General features: G+C 44.1%; 1 protein-coding gene across 1 annotated transcript; it reads left to right on the top strand.

Moving 5' to 3' along the window:
* Nucleotides 1-18,393: 18,393 nt before the first annotated feature.
* LOC126184501 (rRNA 2'-O-methyltransferase fibrillarin-like) lies at nt 18,394-18,741 on the top strand. The gene has a single exon (XM_049926893.1). The coding sequence runs from the start codon at nt 18,394-18,396 to the stop codon at nt 18,739-18,741; it is 348 nt and encodes a 115-aa protein (XP_049782850.1).
* Nucleotides 18,742-23,014: the final 4,273 nt, after the last annotated feature.

Consider the following 23,014-nt stretch of genomic DNA (forward strand, 5'->3'; position numbering starts at 1 on the left):
TCACATTCGTAGGGGTAATCCTGTTTATAAGCACCACCATTACTTGAGAGGACCCCCACACTGTGGATACCGACCGTCATTTGGAACGATGTTTGAGAGTGCCAGGAGCATCACTCTACCCACATTTTACGAAAGGCAACTAGGCACTCGTGCCTTGGTATCCTGTGGTTGACAATCTTGGACCTCAGCGCTCGAACCTCTGTTGGCAGCAGTGGGTAGCTGATGTTGGACCACACCGTTTTCCAGTCCATAGTGGGATACAGGAGTTCCACCTTGTGACGTGGACGTTTTCCTAGCACCACATCATACAGTCACCGAGCAGTTCTCAGCCTGTCCGTTGCTGTTGATAGCACGTGGCTTCTGTGGAGGAAGTTCTCAAAATGATTCAAATGGCTCTGAGCACTATGGGACTTAACATCTGAAGTCATCAGTCCCCTAGAACATAGAACTACTTAAACCTAGCTAACCTAAGGACATCACACACATTCATGCCCGAGGCAGGATTGGAGAAAATTCTCTTAGACATAAGACAGCTGGTATAGGATGGCTGCGACTGTTATTGTAACGTTCTCAGACAGTGGACAGTAGACGCCAAGAAGTGTCGTCGTTGTTCTCTGCGGGCTGCTGGCCTCCATCGTCGCTGTGCTGTGGACCAACAGCGCCGCGCGCTTGCGCTGAAAATCGACCAATCCTACGCTAATGCTCGCAAAATCGCTTGGATTCCCGCTATAGAGGGAGTGAGACCAATACATGTACAGCTTTATTATTATCGTCATTTTGCCCATCTAAGGACGTATCACATAGTTTATTTTACAATGTCTGTTCCATCAGATATGCATCCATATTTGAAGAAACAGGCATTGCAAAATAAATTATGTTACCTGGATTATAGCTCTGAGCACTATGGGAATTAACTTCTGAGGTCATCAGTCCCCTAGAACTTAGAACTAATTAAACCTAACTAACCTAAGGACATCACACACATCCATGCCCGAGGCAGGATTCGAACCTGCGACCGTAGCGGTCACGCGGTTCCAGACTGCAGTGCCTACAACCGCACGGCCACCCCGGCCGGCTTACCTGGATTAGTTGATGGAACTAAAAAGTGTTGAGGGATTCTGTGGGGCTTTAGGCAACTATTTACTGAAACAGGTGAAAGGAACACGGCAAAAATTTGGAAATTTGTGGTAAGGTTCTATGGGACCAAACTGCTGAGGTCATCGGTCCCTAGTCTTACACACTACTTAATCTAACTTATGCTAAGGACAACACACACACCCATGTCCGAGGGGGGAATCGAACCTCCGACGAGAGGAACCGCGCGAACCGTGGCAAGGCGCGTTGGACCACGCTGCTAGGAACACAGTAGAAGAGCTTTGAGACGTGGAAGAGTGAAGGCAGCAGAGTATCAAACAGTCAAAAAGACAAGGTTCAGTATTGAAAGGTTACCACTCCGGTTATTTAATTTAAATGAAGAGAAGAGAAAATATAAAACTGCAGCAAATGAAGCAGTTGAAAGCAAATACAGACATGTAAAAAATGAAACTGACAGAAAATGCAAAATGATCGAGCAGGACCGGCGGGAGGAGGAATGCGAAGCTGTAGAAGCATGCGTAACTACTGGGAAAGATAATTATCACCTATAGGAAAATTAGAGAGGTCTCTGGAGAAAAGAGAAGCAGCTGTATGAATATCAAAAGCTAAGATGGCAAGCTAATACAAATCAAAGATGGAACATGAAATGTGGGAGGAATACGAACAAGGGCTATACGAGAAAAATGAACTTGAAAGGAGTATTATGGAAAGAGAAAAGGGACTGAATGAAGGTGTGATGGTGGATAGGATACTGCGAGAAGAATCTGACAGAGAACTGAAGGTTGAGCGGAAATAAGGCACGTGAAGTGGGCGACATTCTATCAGAACCATTCAGACCCTTGCAAGGAAGTGCAGCGACAAAACTATTCTACCTGGTGCGCAGGATGCATGAGAGAAGTGGAATATGCATATACTTAAAGAAAAGTTTAGTAATCCCGCTTCCAAAGTACGCAGGTGCTGAAAGGTGTGAATGTTAAAGAACAATCAGTGTCATAATAAATGACTGCAAAATAATGACACAAATTATCTTATAGGAGAATGGAAACTATGGTGGAAGGTCATTTTGAATTCCTGAGGTATGTATGAACATACCAGGCGATGCCCTATGACTTGTCTTGGAAGACAAAATTAGAAAAGGAAATATACATTTATAAGGAGTCTGTTTCTACAGAGCGATTTTGACAACGTTGACTAGAACACAGTGTACCGAGGAAGAAGGCTTTATCAAAAATAGGATACATAGTTACATTGTTAGTATCGTATTTTTAACGAAGCCTCGTTGCTCGATACATTGTATTGAACTATAGTTCACGAATAGGTGATGTGCGACAAATAGCACTGTTTTAATCCCCGATGACATTCGCACATTTCAGTTAATGTAATTGTGAGCAGGTTATGGGCTCTCATTTAGCGGGTGGATTGCGTGGGAGCCGTGTGTGCGTTTCGATGAAGGTTTTTTTGTTCCGCTTTATTAACGAGCTGCAGACCTTTTGTTTTAATGATCGACTGCACTCCACAATGATACTCTGTAATTTTTAACATAGTTTTATTTTTAATAAAGCCTCCTCCCTCGTTACCTTTTATTGTATAATATGTAAGCACAGTCATCTGCGTTCTGGTATATAATGGCACTAAATTCTGCAGGAATGGTTTTACACTTTTTTAAACAGAATATTTCTAAGGAAGTCACGTGAACTGACGGACAGCAGTTACATCTACCGTGCCAGAGTGCAGGCAAGTCACGCGTCGCTGCACGGCAGTGTAGTACTCCAGGTGAGAATCCAGCGACGTACACACTACCCACGCGAGTGTGTTTACTTTGACTTGCTTCCCGCTACAGACAGTTTTTCCACGACGCGTCCTTCCGCCTTGTTTACTCGTCTTCTTCTTCACCTGCAGTTGTATCTCCGCTTTACCATCGTCACCGGTATCGGCGAGGTAGTCTGTGGCAGCTTTCCGTTAGGGAACAACGCGCTGCTTGCGTCATCCCATCGACCAACACATTGTTTCCGTACTGACGGTCAGCTGTACAGGGCTACCAACATATTTAATTCCAGACTTTGAAATCATTCTTTACTTGCCACAAACACAACTCCCGTGTCCTCCAAGACTATCCAGCTATTTTTGAGTCCCCGAAACAGCTCAGTGCACCTTTGTAATACACAGAACGGGTGGAAGTAAAGGATTCAGAGTGATGCCGCCTGCTGTAGCTGTCGACGACTAGAAGACGTCATCACCGAGATCTTTGAGAAGCGAGCCAAATGACTGTCTAGTCCCCAGTGAGCCCATACATAGTGCGTTATATTCTTATAAACCAAGCGTAAATTTTAATCTACTTGATTCTCAAATCAGTAATTCAAGTACCATTCTAAATCCTATTCTTTAGAAGACTGGTGTCTGAATAACATTCGTTCGACTTCCTTTGTAAAAGATACTACTGCTATGTTTGGAATGTCATGACCACTGAGGCAATTTTTAATTTGCTGTAGTGTTTTAGCTGAAATATAAGTGGAAGCACATGGGTCCAATCAGCTTCCGTAACCGAGGTGGCTATCGTGCTCCTCTGTGGTGGCGCTCGTCTCGACTCCCGATGTAAACAGAAACAGATATTAGGTCTGACTTCTGCACAAATTTCTACATTTGCCTACCACGGGAACCTGTCCAAGAAGGTTCCGCCAGTCAGCCGATACCATATTTTCGACCTGAAGAAACGGAACGACTGGCCACAACTGTCGACCAACCATTGCCTGTCGTTCAACCTACGACGTCTCGGGTCACGAGCTCACACCTGGCACAGGTCAGCCTCCTTGACGACTACGCACGTGAGTTGATTGAGACCATGAAATACGAAGATGTCGATCCCACGACTGAGATGCCGGTGCAGTCTAAACTTCATCATAATTCTGGTTCGCCACCACGTGATTCCAATCCTCGCAAAAGGCGGGTGGACACTGTGGAAACGTCCAGTCCCTTCCAACCCCTTACGCCACTCCGGCGACTCAACAGGAAACCTGTTGAGTCGCGGGAACCTGCGGCGGCCGCTGCTCCACATCAAATGAAGAAAGTACCACCTGTTACCACTTACGGTTCTGCAGTTGCTGTGTTATTCCGAATAACGATACAGTGTTCCTTCATACGTACCTGCATGTCCGAATGAAGAGGCTCTGCGACGCCTACTTCCGTTATAAAATATATTCGCAGTTGCGAATATGGACAACCATTGGCTGTATAATGGAATGACAACAATGACAATTTGTGCTGGACCGGGACTCCCCGCTTATCGCGAGCAGTCGGGAATATACCTAGTGGATGTACGAGTGCAGGTTGTGGACACATGATTGACAACATATGGAAGATTGGGTTGGGTTGTTTGGGGGAAAAGACCAAACAGCGAGGTCATCGGTCTCATCGGATTAGGGAAAGACGGGGAAGGAAGTCGGCCGTGCCCTTTCAGAGGAACCATTCCGGCATTTGCCTGGAGCGATTTAGGGAAATCACGGAAAATCTAAATCGGGATGGCCGGACGCGGGATTGAACCGTCGTCCTCCCGAATGCGAGTCCAGTGTGCTAACCACTGCGCCACCTCACACGGTATATGGAAAATTGGGTTTGGCCTTGAGTCGTGCTCGTATAGCCAAATGATTAACCTACCGCTCACGGTAAGAGGGAAATCCGGGTTCGAGTCACGGTTTGACACAAATTTTCGTTGTTGTCATTCCATTATACAGCTGACAGTTGTCCATATCCGCAACTGCAAATACATTTCATGATGTTACCATTTATTCTACAGAAAAGTGCCTTGAGTTAAATGCGACGTTGAAAGCATAGTTACAGGGTCCCCTCAAGACTGTATATCAAGGCAACATTTCCCAGTATCTTTTGCTACATTTACTGATCAACGCGAGTGCCTTTGCTGTTAGCAAAGGCAATCGCGTCCGTCGTCTGTTGCCACAGCCCATTAACGCCAGATTTCGCCGCACTGCCGTAAAGTATACTTTCATCGTACGTCCCACATTGATTTTTGCGGTTATTTCACGCAGTGTTGCTTGTCTGTAAGCACTGACAGCTCAGCGCACATGTAGATGCTCCCGGTCATCAAATGAAGGCCATGGGCCGCTGCGTTGTCCGTGTTGAGAGGTAATACGTGAAATTTTCTATTGTTGGTATTCTCGGCACACTCTTGACTCAGTGGATCTCGGAATACTGAATTCCCTAACGATTTCCGAAATGAAATGTCCCATGCGTCTAGCTCCAACTGGCATTCCGCTTTCAAATTCTGTTAATGCCTGCCGTACGGCCATATTCAAGTCGGAAACCTTTCTCCGTGGATCACCTGAATACAAATGATAGTTCTGCCAATGCACTGCCGTTTTATACAGGGTGTTTCAAAAATGACCGGTTTATTTGAAACGGCAATAAAAATAAACGAGCTGCGATTGAAATACACCGTTTGTTGCAATATGCTTGGGACAACAGTACATTTTCAGGCGGACAAACTTTCGAAATTACAGTAGTTACAATTTTCAACAACAGATGGCGCTGCAAGTGATGTGAAAGATATAGAAGACAACGCAGTCTGTGGGTGCGCCATTCTGTACGTCGTCTTTCTGCTGTGAGCGTGTGCTGTTCACAACGTGCAAGTGTGCTGTAGACAATATGGTTTATTCCTTAGAACAGAGGATTTTTCTGGTGTTGGAATTCCACCGCCTAGAACACAGTGTTGTTGCAACAAGACGAAGTTTTCGACGGAGGTTTAATGTAACCAAAGGACCGCAAAGCGATACAATAAAGGATCTGTTTGAAAAATTTCAACGGACTGGGAACGTGACGGATGAACGTGCTGGAAAGGTAGGGCGACCGCGTACGGCAACCACAGAGGGCAACGCGCAGCTAGTGCAGCAGGTGATCCGACAGCGGCCTCGGGTTTCCGTTCGCCGTGTTGCAGCTGCGGTCCAAATGACGCCAACGTCCACGTATCGTCTCATGCGCCAGAGTTTACACCTCTATCCATACAAAATTCAAACGCGGCAACCCCTCAGCGCCGCTACCATTGCTGCACGAGAGACATTCGCTAACGATATAGTGCACAGGATTGATGACGGCGATATGCATGTGGGCAGCATTTGGTTTACTGACGAAGCTTATTTTCACCTGGACGGCTTCGTCAATAAACAGAACTGGCGCATATGGGGAACCGAAAAGCCCCATGTTGCAGTCCCATCGTCCCTGCATCTTCAAAAAGTACTGGTCTGGGCCGCCATTTCTTCCAAAGGAATCATTGGCCCATTTTTCAGATCCAAAAAGATTACTGCATCACGCTATCTGGACATTCTTCGTGAATTTGTGGCGGTACAAACTGCCTTAGACGACACTGCGAACACCTCGTGGTTTATGCAAGATGGTGCCCGGCCACATCGCACGGCCGACGTCTTTAATTTCCTGAATGAATATTTCGATGATCGTGTGATTGCTTTGGGCTATCCGAAACATACAGGAGGCGGCGTGGATTGGCCTCCCTATTCGCCAGACATGAACCCCTGTGACTTCTTTCTGTGGGGACGCTTGAAAGACCAGGTGTACCGCCAGAATCCAGAAACAATTGAACAGCTGAAGCAGTACATCTCATCTGCATGTGAAGCCATTCCGCCAGACACGTTGTCAAAGGTTTCGGGTAATTTCATTCAGAGACTACGCCATATTATTGCTACGCATGGTGGATATGTGGAAAATATCGTACTATAGAGTTTCCCAGACCGCAGCGCCATCTGTTGTTGAAAATTGTAACTACTGTAATTTCGAAAGTTTGTCTGCCTGAAAATGTACTGTTGTTCCAAGCATATTGCAACAAACGGTGTATTTCTATCGCTGCTCGTTTAGTTTTTATTGCCGTTTCAAATATACCGGTTATTTTTGAAACACCCTGTATCTTGCGTACGCGATGCTACTGCCATCTGTATATGTGCGTATCGTTGACCCATGAATTTTGTACCCCAGTGTGTTACACCTGCTCTCACTGATACTAGGAACCTGTTTCACAAGCTACAACGAAAACTACGAGTGTACTGACCGCCGTTGCAGGTCTTATTTAAGCCTTTATTAAGACTTAACTGGGCCGTTCGGCAACAGAACTACTCACCTTCGTTTTCTTTAATGTCTCTTGTAATGTCAATATCTTGCTACTTTACATTTACGAATCCTGAGGTGGAAATGAGCCATTGAGTCCCCCAGGCCTCTCCGAATGTACTGAAATAAAGAGGAAGTTTCCTGTTACCTTTCAAGCTAGAAGCGGAGACCGCTTACGGTGGTAAGATTTCAGTCACACAGAAAAATGCTGCACACCTCGTTTTCCTCGAAGTGATAACATATATGTCGCAGTCGTGTTCATGGTACTCAAAATTTGCAAGTTTGTGACGAAGCAAGGCTAGCACTAAACATCTACTCCACCGTCCGATTAGTTGTCGGAAGACCCTAACGGCACTGACCGACCGCCGTGTCGTCCTCAGGCTTTAGGCGTCATCGGATGCGGATCTGACCGGAACCGATGTTAACATTGCGTCGAGGCCATTGACGCACTAAGTATCCACGGCAATAAATTATATTCGCAAACCTTTTTTGTTAATCTGTCTACGTAATAGTGAAAACAGTCTCAAAACCCCAACAGTAGCTCTTGAGATTATCCTTTACATACAGACATGGAAACGCGGCGGGAGACTTTACATATGATTCTCCTAGTGTCTCCTCGATTCTCACTAACTGTGATTGCGACTTCAGTAACACCAGTTCTAAATAAAATTTGGGGAGTGTCCTTCATAAACTCTTCAATCTGTCTCAAGTTAATGTAGAATTATTTCTGCGAATCCTTCTCCTCCCAAATTAACCTGCCAACTCCAGACGGGTTCCCACCGACGTCCCTTATGCACCACTAACTACACAAATGCCTGTATGGTCCTCAGCCCTCACGATCCTAAGTCAACTTTATTTCATTTACTCCACTACACCAGCTTTTAACGTTCAGCAGTTGTCTTTCTTCAGCTGCTGTAAAGCTGAGTGTAGGTTTACCAGACCCGACATGAAGAACATACACAGAATCGCTATCTCACTTCAGTCTCACTTGGTAAAATTCACATAATAAATCTCTTCAATACCGTCTTAACTTGTGGTTCCTATTTCAAATGTGTTGTGTCGAAATACTGGGCATGTTTTACCTTTATCCATTCGCTGAGTTTTTTCTTACGTTCTTCTGTCCATCCTCTACTGTACTTTTCCGAGGGCTTCTCAGAAAATTTGTAATTGTTGTTCGAGTCTTCCGTCCGAAGATAGCTTTGATGTGGCTCTCCATGCCTGTCTATCCAGTGCAAGTACGCAAGTACCTTCATCTCTACTTAGCTATTGCAACCTACATCTACATGAAACTGCTTAAGCCCTGTCCCCCCCCCCCCCTCACACACACACACATACGCACGCACACTCCCCTCAGTAACAAAGCTGACTATTCCTTGACTCCTTGACGGCTCGGCATGTGTCCTAGCGACCAATCAACCTTTTAGTAATCATATGCAATAAATTTCTTTTGTCCCAGATTTGATTCCAAATTTCTACTTTAATTGTCCCACGAAGCTTCAGAATTCTTGTGTGTGTAACACCACATTTGAAAACTTACTTTTTCTCCTTATCGGAAATGATTATGATTAACGTTTCATCTTCGTAAAACGGTAAACTCCATACAAATTTCTACAGAAAAGACTTTCTAAAGTTTAAATTTCTTTGATTTTAAAATATCTCCCCTTCTAAGGAATGCATTTCTTTTTATTACATGTCTACATTTTATAATCTCTGCCGTTTGCCATCGCCAGTTATATACTTCTCCAAATAGTAAAACTCTTCATTATTTTCAGTGTCTCATTTTGTAATTCAATGCCCTCAGAATGAACAGATTTAATTTGACTACCCTTGGATAACTCGAAAAATACTTCATTTAACTGATCGAACGAGAAAATATGCTACATATGCAGCAAACGAAGCAGGTGAAAGGAAATGCAAACATGATATTGTCAGATAATGCAAAACGGATTAGCAGAAATGCTTAGAGGACAAATGCAAGGCCGAAGAATCATGCATAACTAGAGGAATGGTATGTGGTCCCATAGGAAACTTGGAAAAGGCCTTCAGGGAAAAGAGAAGCAGCTGCGTGAACACCAAAAATTAAGATGGTAAGCCGGTAATAAGCAAAGAAGGGAAAGCTGAAAAGCGGTAAGGAATATATAGAGGGTCTATACAAAGGAAACAAACCTGAGGACTATATTATACACTCCTGGAAATTGAAATAAGAACACCGTGAATTCATTGTCCCAGGAAGGGGAAACTTTATTGACACATTCCTGGGGTCAGATACATCACATGATCACACTGACAGAACCACAGGCACATAGACACAGGCAACAGAGCATGCACAATGTCGGCACTAGTACAGTGTATATCCACCTTTCGCAGCAATGCAGGCTGCTATTCTCCCATGGAGACGATCGTAGAGATGCTGGATGTAGTCCTGTGGAATGGCTTGCCATGCCATTTCCACCTGGCGCCTCAGTTGGACCAGCGTTCGTGCTGGACGTGCAGACCGCGTGAGACGACGCTTCATCCAGTCCCAAACATGCTCAATGGGGGACAGATCCGGAGATCTTGCTGGCCAGGTTAGTTGACTTACACCTTCTAGAGCACGTTGGGTGGCACGGGATACATGCGGACGTGCATTGTCCTGTTGGAACAGCAAGTTCCCTTGCCGGTCTAGGAATGGTAGAACGATGGGTTCGATGACGGTTTGGATGTACCGTGCACTATTCAGTGTCCCCTCGACAATCACCAGTGGTGTACGGCCAGTGTAGGAGATCGCTCCCCACACCATGATGCCGGGTGTTGGCCCTGTGTGCCTCGGTCGTATGCAGTCCTGATTGTGGCGCTCACCTGCACGGCGCCAAACACGCATACGACCATCATTGGCACCAAGGCAGAAGCGACTCTCATCGCTGAAGACGACACGTCTCCATTCGTCCCTCCATTCACGCCTGTCGCGACACCACTGGAGGCGGGCTGCACGATGTTGGGGCATGAGCGGAAGACGGCCTAACGGTGTGCGGAACCGTAGCCCAGCTTCATGGAGACGGTTGCGAATGGTCCTCGCCGATACCCCAGGAGCAACAGTCTCCCTAATTTGCTGGGAAGTGGCGGTGCGGTCCCCTATAGCACTGCGTAGGATCCTACGGTCTTGGCGTGCATCCGTGCGTCGCTGCGGTCCGGTCCCAGGTCGACGGGCACGTGCACCTTCCGCCGACCACTGGCGACAACATCGATGTACTGTGGAGACCTCACGCCCCACGTGTTGAGCAATTCGGCGGTACGTCCACCCGGCCTCCCGCATGCCCACTATACGCCCTCGCTCAAAGTCCGTCAACTGCACATACGGTTCACGTCCACGCTGTCGCGGCATGCTACCAGTGTTAAAGACTGCGATGGAGCTCCGTATGCCACGGCAAACTGGCTGACACTGACGGCGGCGGTGCACAAATGCTGCGCAGCTAGCGCCATTCGACGGCCAACACCGCGGTTCCTGGTGTGTCCGCTGTGCCGTGCGTGTGATCATTGCTTTTACAGCCATCTCGCAGTGTCCGGATCAAGTATGGTGGATCTGACACACCGGTGTCAATGTGTTCTTTTTTCCATTTCCAGGAGTGTAGAAAGAAAAAAGTAAGGAGGTGAAATCAGATGGGAGATATGATTTTGACGGAGCAGTGAAAGACCGAAGTGGAAACAATGCCCCTGAGGTGAACGACATTCCCTCAGAATTACCAACATCATTGGGAGACCCAGCCGCGACAAAACTCGTCCACTTGGCGTGCAAGGCATGTGAGAATAGCGAAATACCTTCAGACGTCAGAAAGAATGTAACAACTGCAGTCCCAAGAAAGGCAGGTGCTGACAGTCGTGAAACATCAGTTTTGTAAGTTATTGTAGCAAAACAGTGACGCGAATTACATTGATGAAAAAATCACAACATAAAAAACTAATCAGTATCTAGTAAATCAAATTTTGGAAACGTGTTTGTCTAGGTAACATATTTAAGTAATTAACAGTACAAGATCACAGGTTAATGCAAGCGCGAGAGAATCCATTGCAAATGTGAAATGCAGGTCCATTAATAGCCGGTGTAATCGACAGAATGTTGAACGCAAGCGTGCAAACGTGCATGCATTGTATTGTACAGATGCCGGATGGCAATTTGTGGTATAGAATTCCATGCCTGTTGCACACGGTCGGTCAATACAGGGACGGTTAAAGCTGTCTTCGGATAACGTTGGAGCTGCCTTCCGATGATATCCCACGTGTGCTTGACTGGGGACAGGCCTGGTGATCGAGTAGGCCAAGGCAACACGTCAGTACTCTCTAGAGCATGTTGGATTACAAAAGCGGTACGTGGGCAAGCGTTATCCTGATGGAAAACACCCCCTGGAATCCTGTTCGTGAATGGCAGCATAACAGGTCGAATCACAAGGTTGCCGAAAAAATTTGTAGTCAGGCTGCATGGTTTGGTTCAAATGGCTCTGAGCACTATGGGACTGAACATCTATGGTCATCAGTCCCCTAGAACTTAGAACTATTTAAACCTAACTAACCTAAGGCTGCATGGGATAACCACGAGAGCGCTCCAGCTGTCATACTCCAAGTATTGTGCAGTGTGTCCAGCATGCAGATAGGTTGGTTGCAGGCCATCAGCTGACCTTCTTCTAACCAACACACGGCCATCACTGGCCCCGAGGCAGAACCAGAATTAATCAGAAGAACACAACAGACCTCCACCCCGCCATCCAATTAGCTCTCGCTTGGGACCACTGAAGTCGCAAATAACACCGAGCTTCTCGTAGCCCTATTACAGGATCTCGCTCAAACTCAGTGAGGTGTTAATAATGGCGTCTTTGTGGCCTCAAAGGCATTCTTTACTGATATAAACTCAGCACGTAATATCTCAAAGGAAACTAACGATCACGACCGTTACAGCGGGTATTTAAAGTAAACCTGATTTGCATCCTCATTGTGGCACTGCTAGCGATGCTTTATGCGACTGGCGCGAAATTTGGATGTACATCATCTTTCAGCTGTAGGAACACGCCTACCAACTTTCACTTATGTCGCACAACTTCTGCTTGGTGTTGCGATTTCTTTTCCGTCGGCCTATTTAGAAAAGAATAGAATAACTGATAGAAGCCGACCACGGGTAAGATAAGTATGCGTTCCAGAGAACTGCAGGTATGCGAGGCAATACTCATTCTAAAATTTACGCGTAGAAGATAGGTGGAATATAGGCAAACTTATGTTTTCAGCATTTGTTGTGAGAGGCACCCACATGCCTTGCTCATACTGTGGCATCAAGCAGTCAGGCCTGCAAGATGAGTGGTCTGCCAAGCGAGTGGATTCATTCTTATTTATCGAGTAACATGAACTCTAGTACTCACAATTAAGTTACAAATTATTCTCCTGTATGAATATTACGCAACGGATAACGCACATCTGACTATTAGTAATTTACACAACTCTGACTGTTCACTACACACTTGCAATACCACATTTTCTTTCTTATTTAACGGCTTTGATCAACACGTGGCCATCGCACTGAATATGAATGGCGCACACATTATAAATTCTGGGTATCATGACAACATACTATTCGAAGGAAAAGGCCACCAATCTTTTTCTTTTCACTATCTTATTTATTCCGATAAATTCTGTAACCTAAACACACAAATTCTATAACCTACAACAATAACACATGAGAAATTCCGCCCAGTGGGCATGGCTTTACATTGGTGATTCTCTATCTTATGGTCTCGTAATTATTTAACGCTACAGTGCACTTTCTGGATAGGATGGTGGATCTTTTATTGTATCTCACACTTCGACTCTCACAACCATCATCACGAAACTTTCCTCCAGACCGAGCGGTACAGAAGTAACAAGCATAACCCACTACCTCTGAAACTACCTTGCTACTCTCCCATGCAAACCACACATACTTAAATTACATAACATACACCACACTGCAACATGGAATACAACACAACGAATAGTCACAACATTATCACTTTCAGCTTTCCCACTTCAATTAGTATTTATCCCAGTTTCACACGACACTGCCCCATTTCGTAATTTTTCTTTCCTACTATGAACTCTGGAGGATATATGCACGTCCTCCTGTGCAATGCAAGCCAAGTGGCGTTGCTGGATAGACGGCTGACTCACCTTGCTTCTCTCTCAGAGTATTATAGTTTGAATCAAGCGTCACACGGAAACATAACACGCAAAGTAATATTAAGAACACATTCATCACACACGCGAGTCCTCAACTGATACCATGGACGAGTACTTCTCTTTATCCTTTGTCTCATACACAGATTGAGACTCACACAGTACTCACCATGTGGAAGTACACGTCTCTAATTTCAAGTCCTGCACACGCCATTTCTTAAATATTTCCAACTTATTGTACACACGCTAGTAATTCAGCTTAACTAAAGCACTCTGAAGTATTTCAACTTATTGCTACACGTGGTTTCATTGTGACCGTTGGTCACTTCCGAAGATTACTACGATACCCTTAATATTACCTGCCTGACATTTAATTCTCCCCACAAAAGTTCCTGAAATAGAGGAATTATTATTCCAAACTACTCTTAAGTATTTCACATGCATACCATGTCTCCACTCTTTTGTCTTTACGGAGCACACCTCAGACAGGTCTTACCAACACAAGATCCAGCGGCAGAGTGCCGAAACATGGCCGTTCTTCAGGTCCTCTCGCACCTCTGCCGAAGTGGGGGAGCACCTTGCTACTGTATTGGTCAGCCACATTTCAGGCGCTCAAAGCTCCGGTAAATTTCATCTCTTTGGTTCCACCAAAAGTGGCCAAAGGATCGTCTCAAAGATGATCATATATTCACATTCACTATCTGCAGTTAGCAGACGCCCATACATTCATTCATTTCACAGATCTCACCAAACTGGATGTAGGGATTTATTTTGTGGGAGTGCACATGTGATCAATTAAATAAATAAAATGCCATTCTTTCCCACAATGGTATCCGGCTTCGCTGTATTAATTGAAATTGAGTTATTATTAGAAAAAATATGTTGTTCTGACAAGAATAATGAAGAATGTTGTACCTATTTTCAATGTCAGGTGGTACTGTACCCTTTCAGTTGATTCAGAGAAAGTTTCTTCCAGATACACTTCCACTATCTGTATTCTATCCCTGTTACCTTCAGAATTTGAAAGAGCGTATTCAAATCAGCATTGTCAAAAGCTTTCTTAAAAATATCAAGTGCTATAAATTTAGGTGCGCTAATGCCTCGCACGACCCTAAAATTCTCCAGAACCAAAGTTAAAATTCCCGCGATCGACTTCTGGCAGTCTTTCCATTCTTCTGTAAACAATTATTATTATTATTATTCTTTTGCAACCATGACTTACTGAATTGATGGTCCAGTAATATTCAGACCTGTCAGCTGAATTGTTAGTTATGGTTCTGAATTTTGAATTAGCTTGAAAGAGTTCTTCATGTATGCAAATTCCTTTGACGTGCAAATACTTTGTTAGCCAGTTGTTTCGTTTCTATATGGATGAAACTAAGATCAGAATTTTCTTTATGAACTTGCTGTTATTCATTCTGTTTAAGTTAAAACGTTTTCTGTAACTAGATAATTTTCCCTAGATGTCATCACCATCCAAATTATTTCCCAGTTATTTCTGAATTGTAAATGTCTCACTAATGCATTTATGTACCGTTTACTGAAAAGCAGCAGACTCACTGATGCCTGCCAGCTCATTCGTTCGAATTAACTTTCAAAAATATAGAGAAATGTTAGTGCTAACGGTTAACAACTGGAGCGTGCAAGTGATTAACATTGTACAGCACATTTCACCAGATGTACAGAAAAAGGAAAAATACTTCTGTTTCCGAAAAATAGTGACAAGGTATTCTAGAGCAATTTTTTCTTAATTATTATGGTACATAATCTTGATGTAAAAGATAGAACTGGACTTAATAATTAATTCTAAAGATGAGTTTTGCCAAAATTTTTGTTTCTTATGGAATAATAGCTCTCTCCTACCTTAGATATAAAGCGTTATTCCACGTCACGGATTTTCCTTACTCAATATTATAGTAAATATTGCTGTACGTTTTAGGCTCCAGGAATTTAAGTATCTCTCATAGATCTCATTTCTTCTCAGACCATGTTGTTATTCCCATTACAGCTTGAAATTACAAAAAAAAAAAATGGCTCTGAGCACTATGGGACTCAACATCTTAGGTCATAAGTCCCCTAGAACTTAGAACTACTTAAACCTAACTAACTTAAGGACATCACACACACCCATGCCCGAGGCAGGATTCGAACCTGCGACTGTAGCAGTCCCGCGGTTCCGGACTGCAGCGCCAGAACCGCTAGACCACCGCGGCCGGCTTGAAATTACAGGTTTATGTCTTTATAACGACTTTTAAAGCAGTTACTAAGATTATAGATTCTATTCTGAAAACAGAAGTGAAGTAATATTACACGCAATTTTGAAACGAATGTAAATTATGTCGTTGGTTTCGATGCAAATGGACAAGCTCATGCGACGTATTATGCGTCATATTCAACTATAAAACATTAGAATGAGTGATGCTTGATTTATTATACAGTTCTCCATTACGATTATGGTAAGATATGGTGTCCTACATGTCTATCTTTAGGGATAGGCTATATTCTTTACAAGATTTACGGTATGAATATATTGCATTTTGCAAGTTGCATCACGCACCTTTATTGGAGGTTGTTTCGCCGGCTCCACCTTTACTTTTCTTCATGTTACATCAATGCAAGATCTCGAAGTCGTTTTTCTTGTAATGCATTCCCATTGCAGAATGTTAATTTTCATTTATAAACTTGTTTTATGGTCACTCAAGCGGATGCTGTCAGCCATGATTGAAATATAGGGTGCAAAACGTGCATGGTACCTTTTTGTGATGAATTGTAGTTCTGCTGCAACCGGTCGGTTACCATAAGAACAATTAGTCTTAATGGAATAGATAGTAATAAACATCATAATTCCTCGGGAAACTCGACATCCGACAAAATGTACCATATAGCGTTATTCGTGCTCACGCTTTTGTAACTAAGAATAACGCTGCTTGAGCGTGTGAGAAGGCAGTGCAGAAGACATTTTGTTGGGGCATTATCTTGGTCCAAAGTCTGATCCGGAATTCCGTTCATTTCTCATAGATGCACAAACTTATATTTTCATTGTGCCAGTTATGGCCTGATACTGGTTGCAATGTTGCCCATACATATGGAGACGACAAATGAAATACTGTTTGACGAAGCTCTTTTGCATCAAGCACCGACAGCCTCCAACTTTAGTATGACGTGTTCCAGCTGCTGTCCCAGCAATCAATTTTTCGTGGACGTGGTACTGTTTTCTCTCAGATGAATGACCTCTCGATTTTAGAATTTCCATGTCCACAATATAATTCATCACTTACATTGTCTGTTATAATGTTTTGTAATTATATTCTGCCTTTAAACAGAACACAGAACAATACAGAAAACAAATGCCATCGAAGTATCCTTCATGTTTAGGTGTTTTCAAGAAACAAATTGAAAGCACCTCAGAAATATCTGGTACGTGGATTGTAAGTTTCAATGTAGCTCATCAAATAGCTAGCCTTTTGTATACACGGTGGCAATTTTTTAACTATATGAAAAAACGTACATTAGTTATAAACTAAGGCGTGCACACACTTTATTCATATGCAAATGTCACTACAAATATTCGGATTTAGGTTATGACATGTTCGATATGCCTGCCATCATTGACGCAGACGAACAATGAAATTCAATGCTGTTGATGACCTCCTGAATGGCTGTTTTCAGCCCAGCGGTGGTTTTGGGGTTGTTGCTGTACACCTTGTCTTTAATACTGCCCCACAAAAAGGAGCCGCTTGTGTTCAGATCTGGAGAATATGGCGACCATCAAGGCCCATACCAGTCTCCCCAGAGCCAGAACGCTGTCCCCAAAGTGCTTCACCAGGACATCAAACATTCTCCTGCTTCGATGGGGCCGAGCTCCGTCTTGCATGAAACACATCTTGTCGAAATCAGGGTCACTTTGGATGATGAGGATAAAATCATCTACCAAAACCTTTACATACCATCTGGTAGTCACAGTGCCATCACGGAATATTACACCAATTATTACATGACTGGACACTGCACACCACACAGTCACATGCTGAGAGTGAAGAGACTTCTCGATCGCGAAATGCGAATTCTCAGTCCCCCAATGCACCAGCCGATTTTCCTTACTTTCGCGTGCAAATGGCTGACGACAAGTTACATGCACGTGTGTATACAAATATCCATCATTCCCTGTGCCCAACTGTGCAGTTTGAATGTCCTAACACAAACCGTTCAGAAGTTATGACGATTTTATTTCATATAGTTTAATAAATGTCACCCTGTAAATATAAAGCAGACTGTATGTATGTGTGTATGTCTGACATCTCCTCCCAGACCCCTGGATCAGTTTGAACTAAATTTGGGGTTTATAACCTCTAACCCCAATAGGTGCAGTGATATGGACAAAGACATGTTCTTCCAGCTCCTGGTATACAGGCTGCCCTGCATGACAGATGTGTTGCGTAGGCACAGTATCTGCCTATCTGATCGACCTGCTTAGCAGACAGCCTACTCAGCAGTGTCAAAAAACTTTTTTAAGCCCATGATGTGCCACCTGCCCAGTACATCTTGCATGCTGTGGGAGCAGTATCTGCCTGCTGTATTGCTCTGTTTAGTAGGGACTACATATGTGATGGGCACAGCTGGGGGAAGGTTGAAATGGGTAGAGGAGAAGATGCACAGAGACAGAATGTTAGGTGGGATAGGCTGAGAGGTGGGGCAGGAGCGGATGGACACAGAGAGGGGGGAAGGGAGGCAGGCAAAAGGAGAGGGGGAGGGGGAGATGGCTAGAGAGATGGGTAAGGATCATTTTGAGAGGGGAAAGGAGAAGATGGATAGGGAGGTGGGTACAAGATTGGATGGAGAGAGGATGAGAAGGACATGGAGAAGGGGAGGAGAATATTTAAATAGAAACTGGGAGAGGAGATGGGCAAAGAGGAAGGTAGAGGAGATGGACAGAAGAAGTATGAGGAGGAGTATATGGGCAGAGAGGGGAAGGAAGAGGAGATAGGTGGGTAGGAGGAGGAGGATATGGACAGAGAGGGGGGAGAAGGAGATGGGCAGAGAGGGGGTGAGTCGGTGACAGCAGAGAGGGGAGGAGGAGGAGGAGAAGATGGGCAGAGAGGGGGTGAGGAGGTGACAGCAGAGAGGGGAGAAGGAGGAGGAGGAGGAGGAGGAGGAGATGGGCAGAGAGTGGGTGAGGAGGTGACAGCAGAGAGGGGAGGAGGAGGAGGAGGAGATGGGCAGAGAGTGGGTGAGGAGGTGACAGCAGAGAGGGGAGGAGGAGGAAGGGGAGATGTGCAGAGAGGGGGTGAGGAGGTGACAGCAGAGAGGGGAGGAGGAGGAAGAGGAGGAGGAGGAGGATATAGACCAAGGTAGTGCTTTAGGAGATATATGTAATACATGTGTCAAACACATACATGGGCGAAGCTGTGGGGAAGAGCCTAGTGTGGCTGTAATTCAGACATGTTAATTTGACATTAAATTATGCATAAAGGCTTGCTGAGACTTTTCAATCAGTTGTGGACTTCATCTACTCGTTCACTTTTTCGAATGTCGTCTACCCAACTTACATTAGGTCATCACGTCAGCCTTCTCCATTTATCTGTTGTAATCCACCGAAGAAATTCCTTTGCCCATGTGGCACCAATTCGATCGGCTCCACCTACTGCACAACTCAGTTTTATTTTCATTACACTCATAATCACATTTTCCATTCCAATTTTATTTCCTGATCCGTCAGTTTCATTTTTTATCTGTCCAATTGTCAAGATTCACCCATCTATTACTTGCCAGCCACATTTCATTGCTATAGGTTACAACTTGACTGAAAGCTTTCCATTGCTAACAAATCTAGGTTTAACATTACAGGTCATTTTTACTATTCTCTTTATTTACTTACTTGCCCATATTGTCATCGGTTTCAGATGTCCAAAACACAAAAATTCACCCATTGGTTCTATGAACCTATTGTTCATTTTTACAGTTTTCTTTACTGGTTCTACATTATTTTTATATTTCTTATAATTACTGATTCTCAGTCCTATTTTCAACTTCCCCCATCCAGATCATGCATTAGTTGTTGAATTGCACTTCAGGTACATAGTACAATGCCATTAATACAATGAAAGTGTAACAGAGACGTGTTCCACTAATACGTATTTAATCTTCGTCTACCCTGTTTCAAAATGTTCAAATGTGTGTGAAATCTTACGGGACTTAACTGCTAAGGTCATCAGTCCCTAAGCTTACACACTACTTAACCTAAATTATCCTACGGACAAACACACACACCCATGCCCGAGGGGGGACTCGAACCTCCGCCGCGACCAGCCGCACAGTCCATGACTGCAGCGCCCAAGACCGCTCGGCTAATCCCGCGCGGCCCTACCCTGTTTAAGGATATGAAAACTTCCTCTGTAGTCGCTGAGACTATGTTTGGTCGTATGGAAATTGCTTGTCTGACTCGTCTTTAGATTCTGCGTTTTCCACTATCTTGACGAATTTTGACGAGCAACATATTATTGAGGCGTATATACTCCTCAGTGCTCTCTATTGTGCAGTCATGGACTGTCCGGCTGGTCCCGGTGGAGATTCGAGTCCTCCCTCGGGCATGGGTGTGTGTGCTTGTCCTTAGGATAATTGAGGTTAAATAGTGTGAAGCTTAGGGACTGATAACCTTAGCAGTTAGGCCCCATAAGATTTCACGCACATTTGAACAGCTCTCCATTGGTTCTATCACTGTCCTGCTTATCGAAGTCTGTTACTGCAACATCAGATGAAACCCAGTCGAAAACTGTATCAAGAGCTATGGATGCGAGGCAAACGAGGCAAAATGGTAATTCATACGTATTGTTTCATTCTACAGCTTCGTCCGTAACTTTCAGGTGTTCATTTGTCCTATTTCAACTTTTATTGATGGGTACTGTTAGTTCCTTTGCTTGATTGTTTGCTTAAAATCAAAACATTTTTTCTATGTGCTTGGTAACAATTTTGGGGAATTCCTTTTTTTGTATGTAACTTCATTAAAAGTCTTGGATGAAAGTGGAAACTATTAGTAGATGGCTCTACGAAACGAAGAAACGCTGCTGAACTGTTACTCTGCGAGCATGGCTTCTGAAATTCGCGGAATGCTGTTTGTCACTTGTTTTATTGCAGTTTATGCATCGCAGCTCCCATGTTCCAGTGGGGATCGAGTCTACAATACAGAGCTCGCATAGCACGTGGCGAGTGAAGGCCATCCATATTCGTCATGCGATATTAGCAGAAACCGCAGATGCATTTTAGATGCAATGAGAATTGACAGGGTAGCCTGGGATCGCACGTAATGTGACGACCGCGCGCGTTTTGCGCATTAAATTCCACAGCAGAAATGATTGGTGCAGTCGGTGTAACGGTACAACATGCAGTCTCTACTTCACAGTTCGTAGTCGGGGTCCAGCGGCTTCACGTACAAGGAAACACTAAATATGCTGCGCTTACGTCATTACAGAAGGTAGCAGACAACATAAGGCGTCCACTCGCAAAAGATGCTAGTTACTGGCATGTTGACAATGCCACACAATTAAGTGAAACATCTGAATTTGGTTTAGAAACATAAAACTTTTAGTCAGTGTATACCAGATGTAGGACGTAAAGCAGACACCTCTAATGTTAGAAAAACGGTTCAAGATTCCAAAACAAGATTTCTGACAAGGGGTAGTGCATTGAGAGAGGGGAGAGGCGTGGGGATTGGGAGAATTTGATACAAGTGTGCCACTCACGTCCTTTCTATCTACATACGTTCCATGCAAGTCACCTTATGGTGTGTAGCGAAGGGTACAACTGACATCAAGATCATTCCTCCCATTTCCTGATTCATTCGTGAATGGTGCGAGGGAAGGACAACTGACAGTTAGCCTTCGTATGAGATCTAATTTCTCTCATTTTCTCCTCGTGGTCATATGGCGAGACGTATGTAGCTCCGTCCACAGGCCCTGGAAGTCCCATCGGTACCGACTGACCACCGTCTCATCCTCTAGCAATGGCGTCGTTGGATGCGGTATGGAAGGGCGCGGGGTCAGCACATCGCTTTCCCGGCTGTTGTCAGTTTTCGTAACCTACAGCCGCTACTGTTCGGTCCAGTAGCTCATCACGAGGCTGAGTGGATACCCGTTCAGTCCTTCCGCCACAGAAAAAAATGATTGGCTGTATCGAAAATCAAACCCGTTTTCTCCGTAATAGTCAGCCTCGGAGACCACTTAGCTACGGAGGCGCACCGAGACATGTGTGGAAGGACATAATACGTTGCCCAACTTCTCTTGGAATGTAGCTCTCGCAATTTCAACAAGAAAGCTCTCCGCTACGCATAACATCTCTCTTGTAGGGTGAGCTACTGGACCTCGATAAGTATTTTCGTGATGTTGGCGCTTACTAAATGAACCTGTCGCGAAACGCGCTGCTCTCCTTTATATTTCCTCTATTTGTTCTATTAACCTTATCTCGTAAGTGTCCAACGCTGAGGAGCGATGCTAAAGAATCGGAGGAACGAGTGATTTGCAAGTTATCTGAAAAAAAGCTGCGCAAATATTCAACCAGGTACTGATAAGATTTTAAAATGGATCGAAGATTGTAAACTGTTCTTAATGTTGATAATTGTAAAACTGCGCATTTTACGAACGGCAAAAACGTAATATCGAATGACTAAACTATCAGTGAGTCACAATAGAAATCAGTCAACTCGTACAAATACTTAAGTGTAGAAATTTGTGGAGATACGAAACAGAAGGATATCATAGGCTCAGTCGTAAGTGTGGTAGATTCTTTGGTAAGGATACTGAGAAAATGCAGTTAATTTACAAGGGAAGTTGCTTACAAAACACTCGTCCTAATCATCTTAGAATATTGCTCAACGGTGTGGGACCCGTATCAAACTGAAATAATAGGTCAGAATGTTGAATGGTTTATTCCGTATCGTTTCATTACCTACTTGAAAAGCTTATTTTAAATTCAGCTCTACATCTACGTCTACATGACTACTTTGCAGTTCACGCTTCAGGGCCAAACAGACGGTTTTTCGAACTACCTTCCGTCTATTTCTCTACCGTACCACTCTATAACGGCGCGTAGGAAAATGTACACTTAATCTCTCTGTACGAGCTCTGATTTCTCCTATTTTATTATAATGATCATTTCTCCTTATGTAGGGTGGCGACAGTAAAATATTTTCACATTCAGAGGAGAAAGCTGTTGATTGAAATTTCGTGTAAAGATCTCGCCACAACAAAAACCGCCTTTGTTTTAACGACTGCCATCCCAACTCACTTATCATATCCGAGACACTCTCTGCCTATACAAAACGAGCTGCCCTTCTTTTGAATTTTTCAATGTCCTCCGTCAATCCTATCTGGTAAGGATCCCATACAGCACAGCAATACTCTAGCAGAGAACAGACAACCATAGTGTAGGCAGTCTAGTAGACCTGTTGCATCTTCTAACTGTTCTGCCAATTGAACGTTGTCTTTGGTTTGACTTCCCCACAACATTATCTATGTGATGGTTCCTGTACTGGTAGATAGGACATCTTGGCTGTGGAAGTGGAAGGGTAGCCCACAACATAGACAGACTACAGTATTCACAATTACACGCATCCAAGCTTTAATAATCTTCCAGC

This window comes from Schistocerca cancellata, chromosome 4, assembly GCF_023864275.1.
Source record: "Schistocerca cancellata isolate TAMUIC-IGC-003103 chromosome 4, iqSchCanc2.1, whole genome shotgun sequence".
Lineage (NCBI taxonomy): Eukaryota > Metazoa > Arthropoda > Insecta > Orthoptera > Acrididae > Schistocerca > Schistocerca cancellata.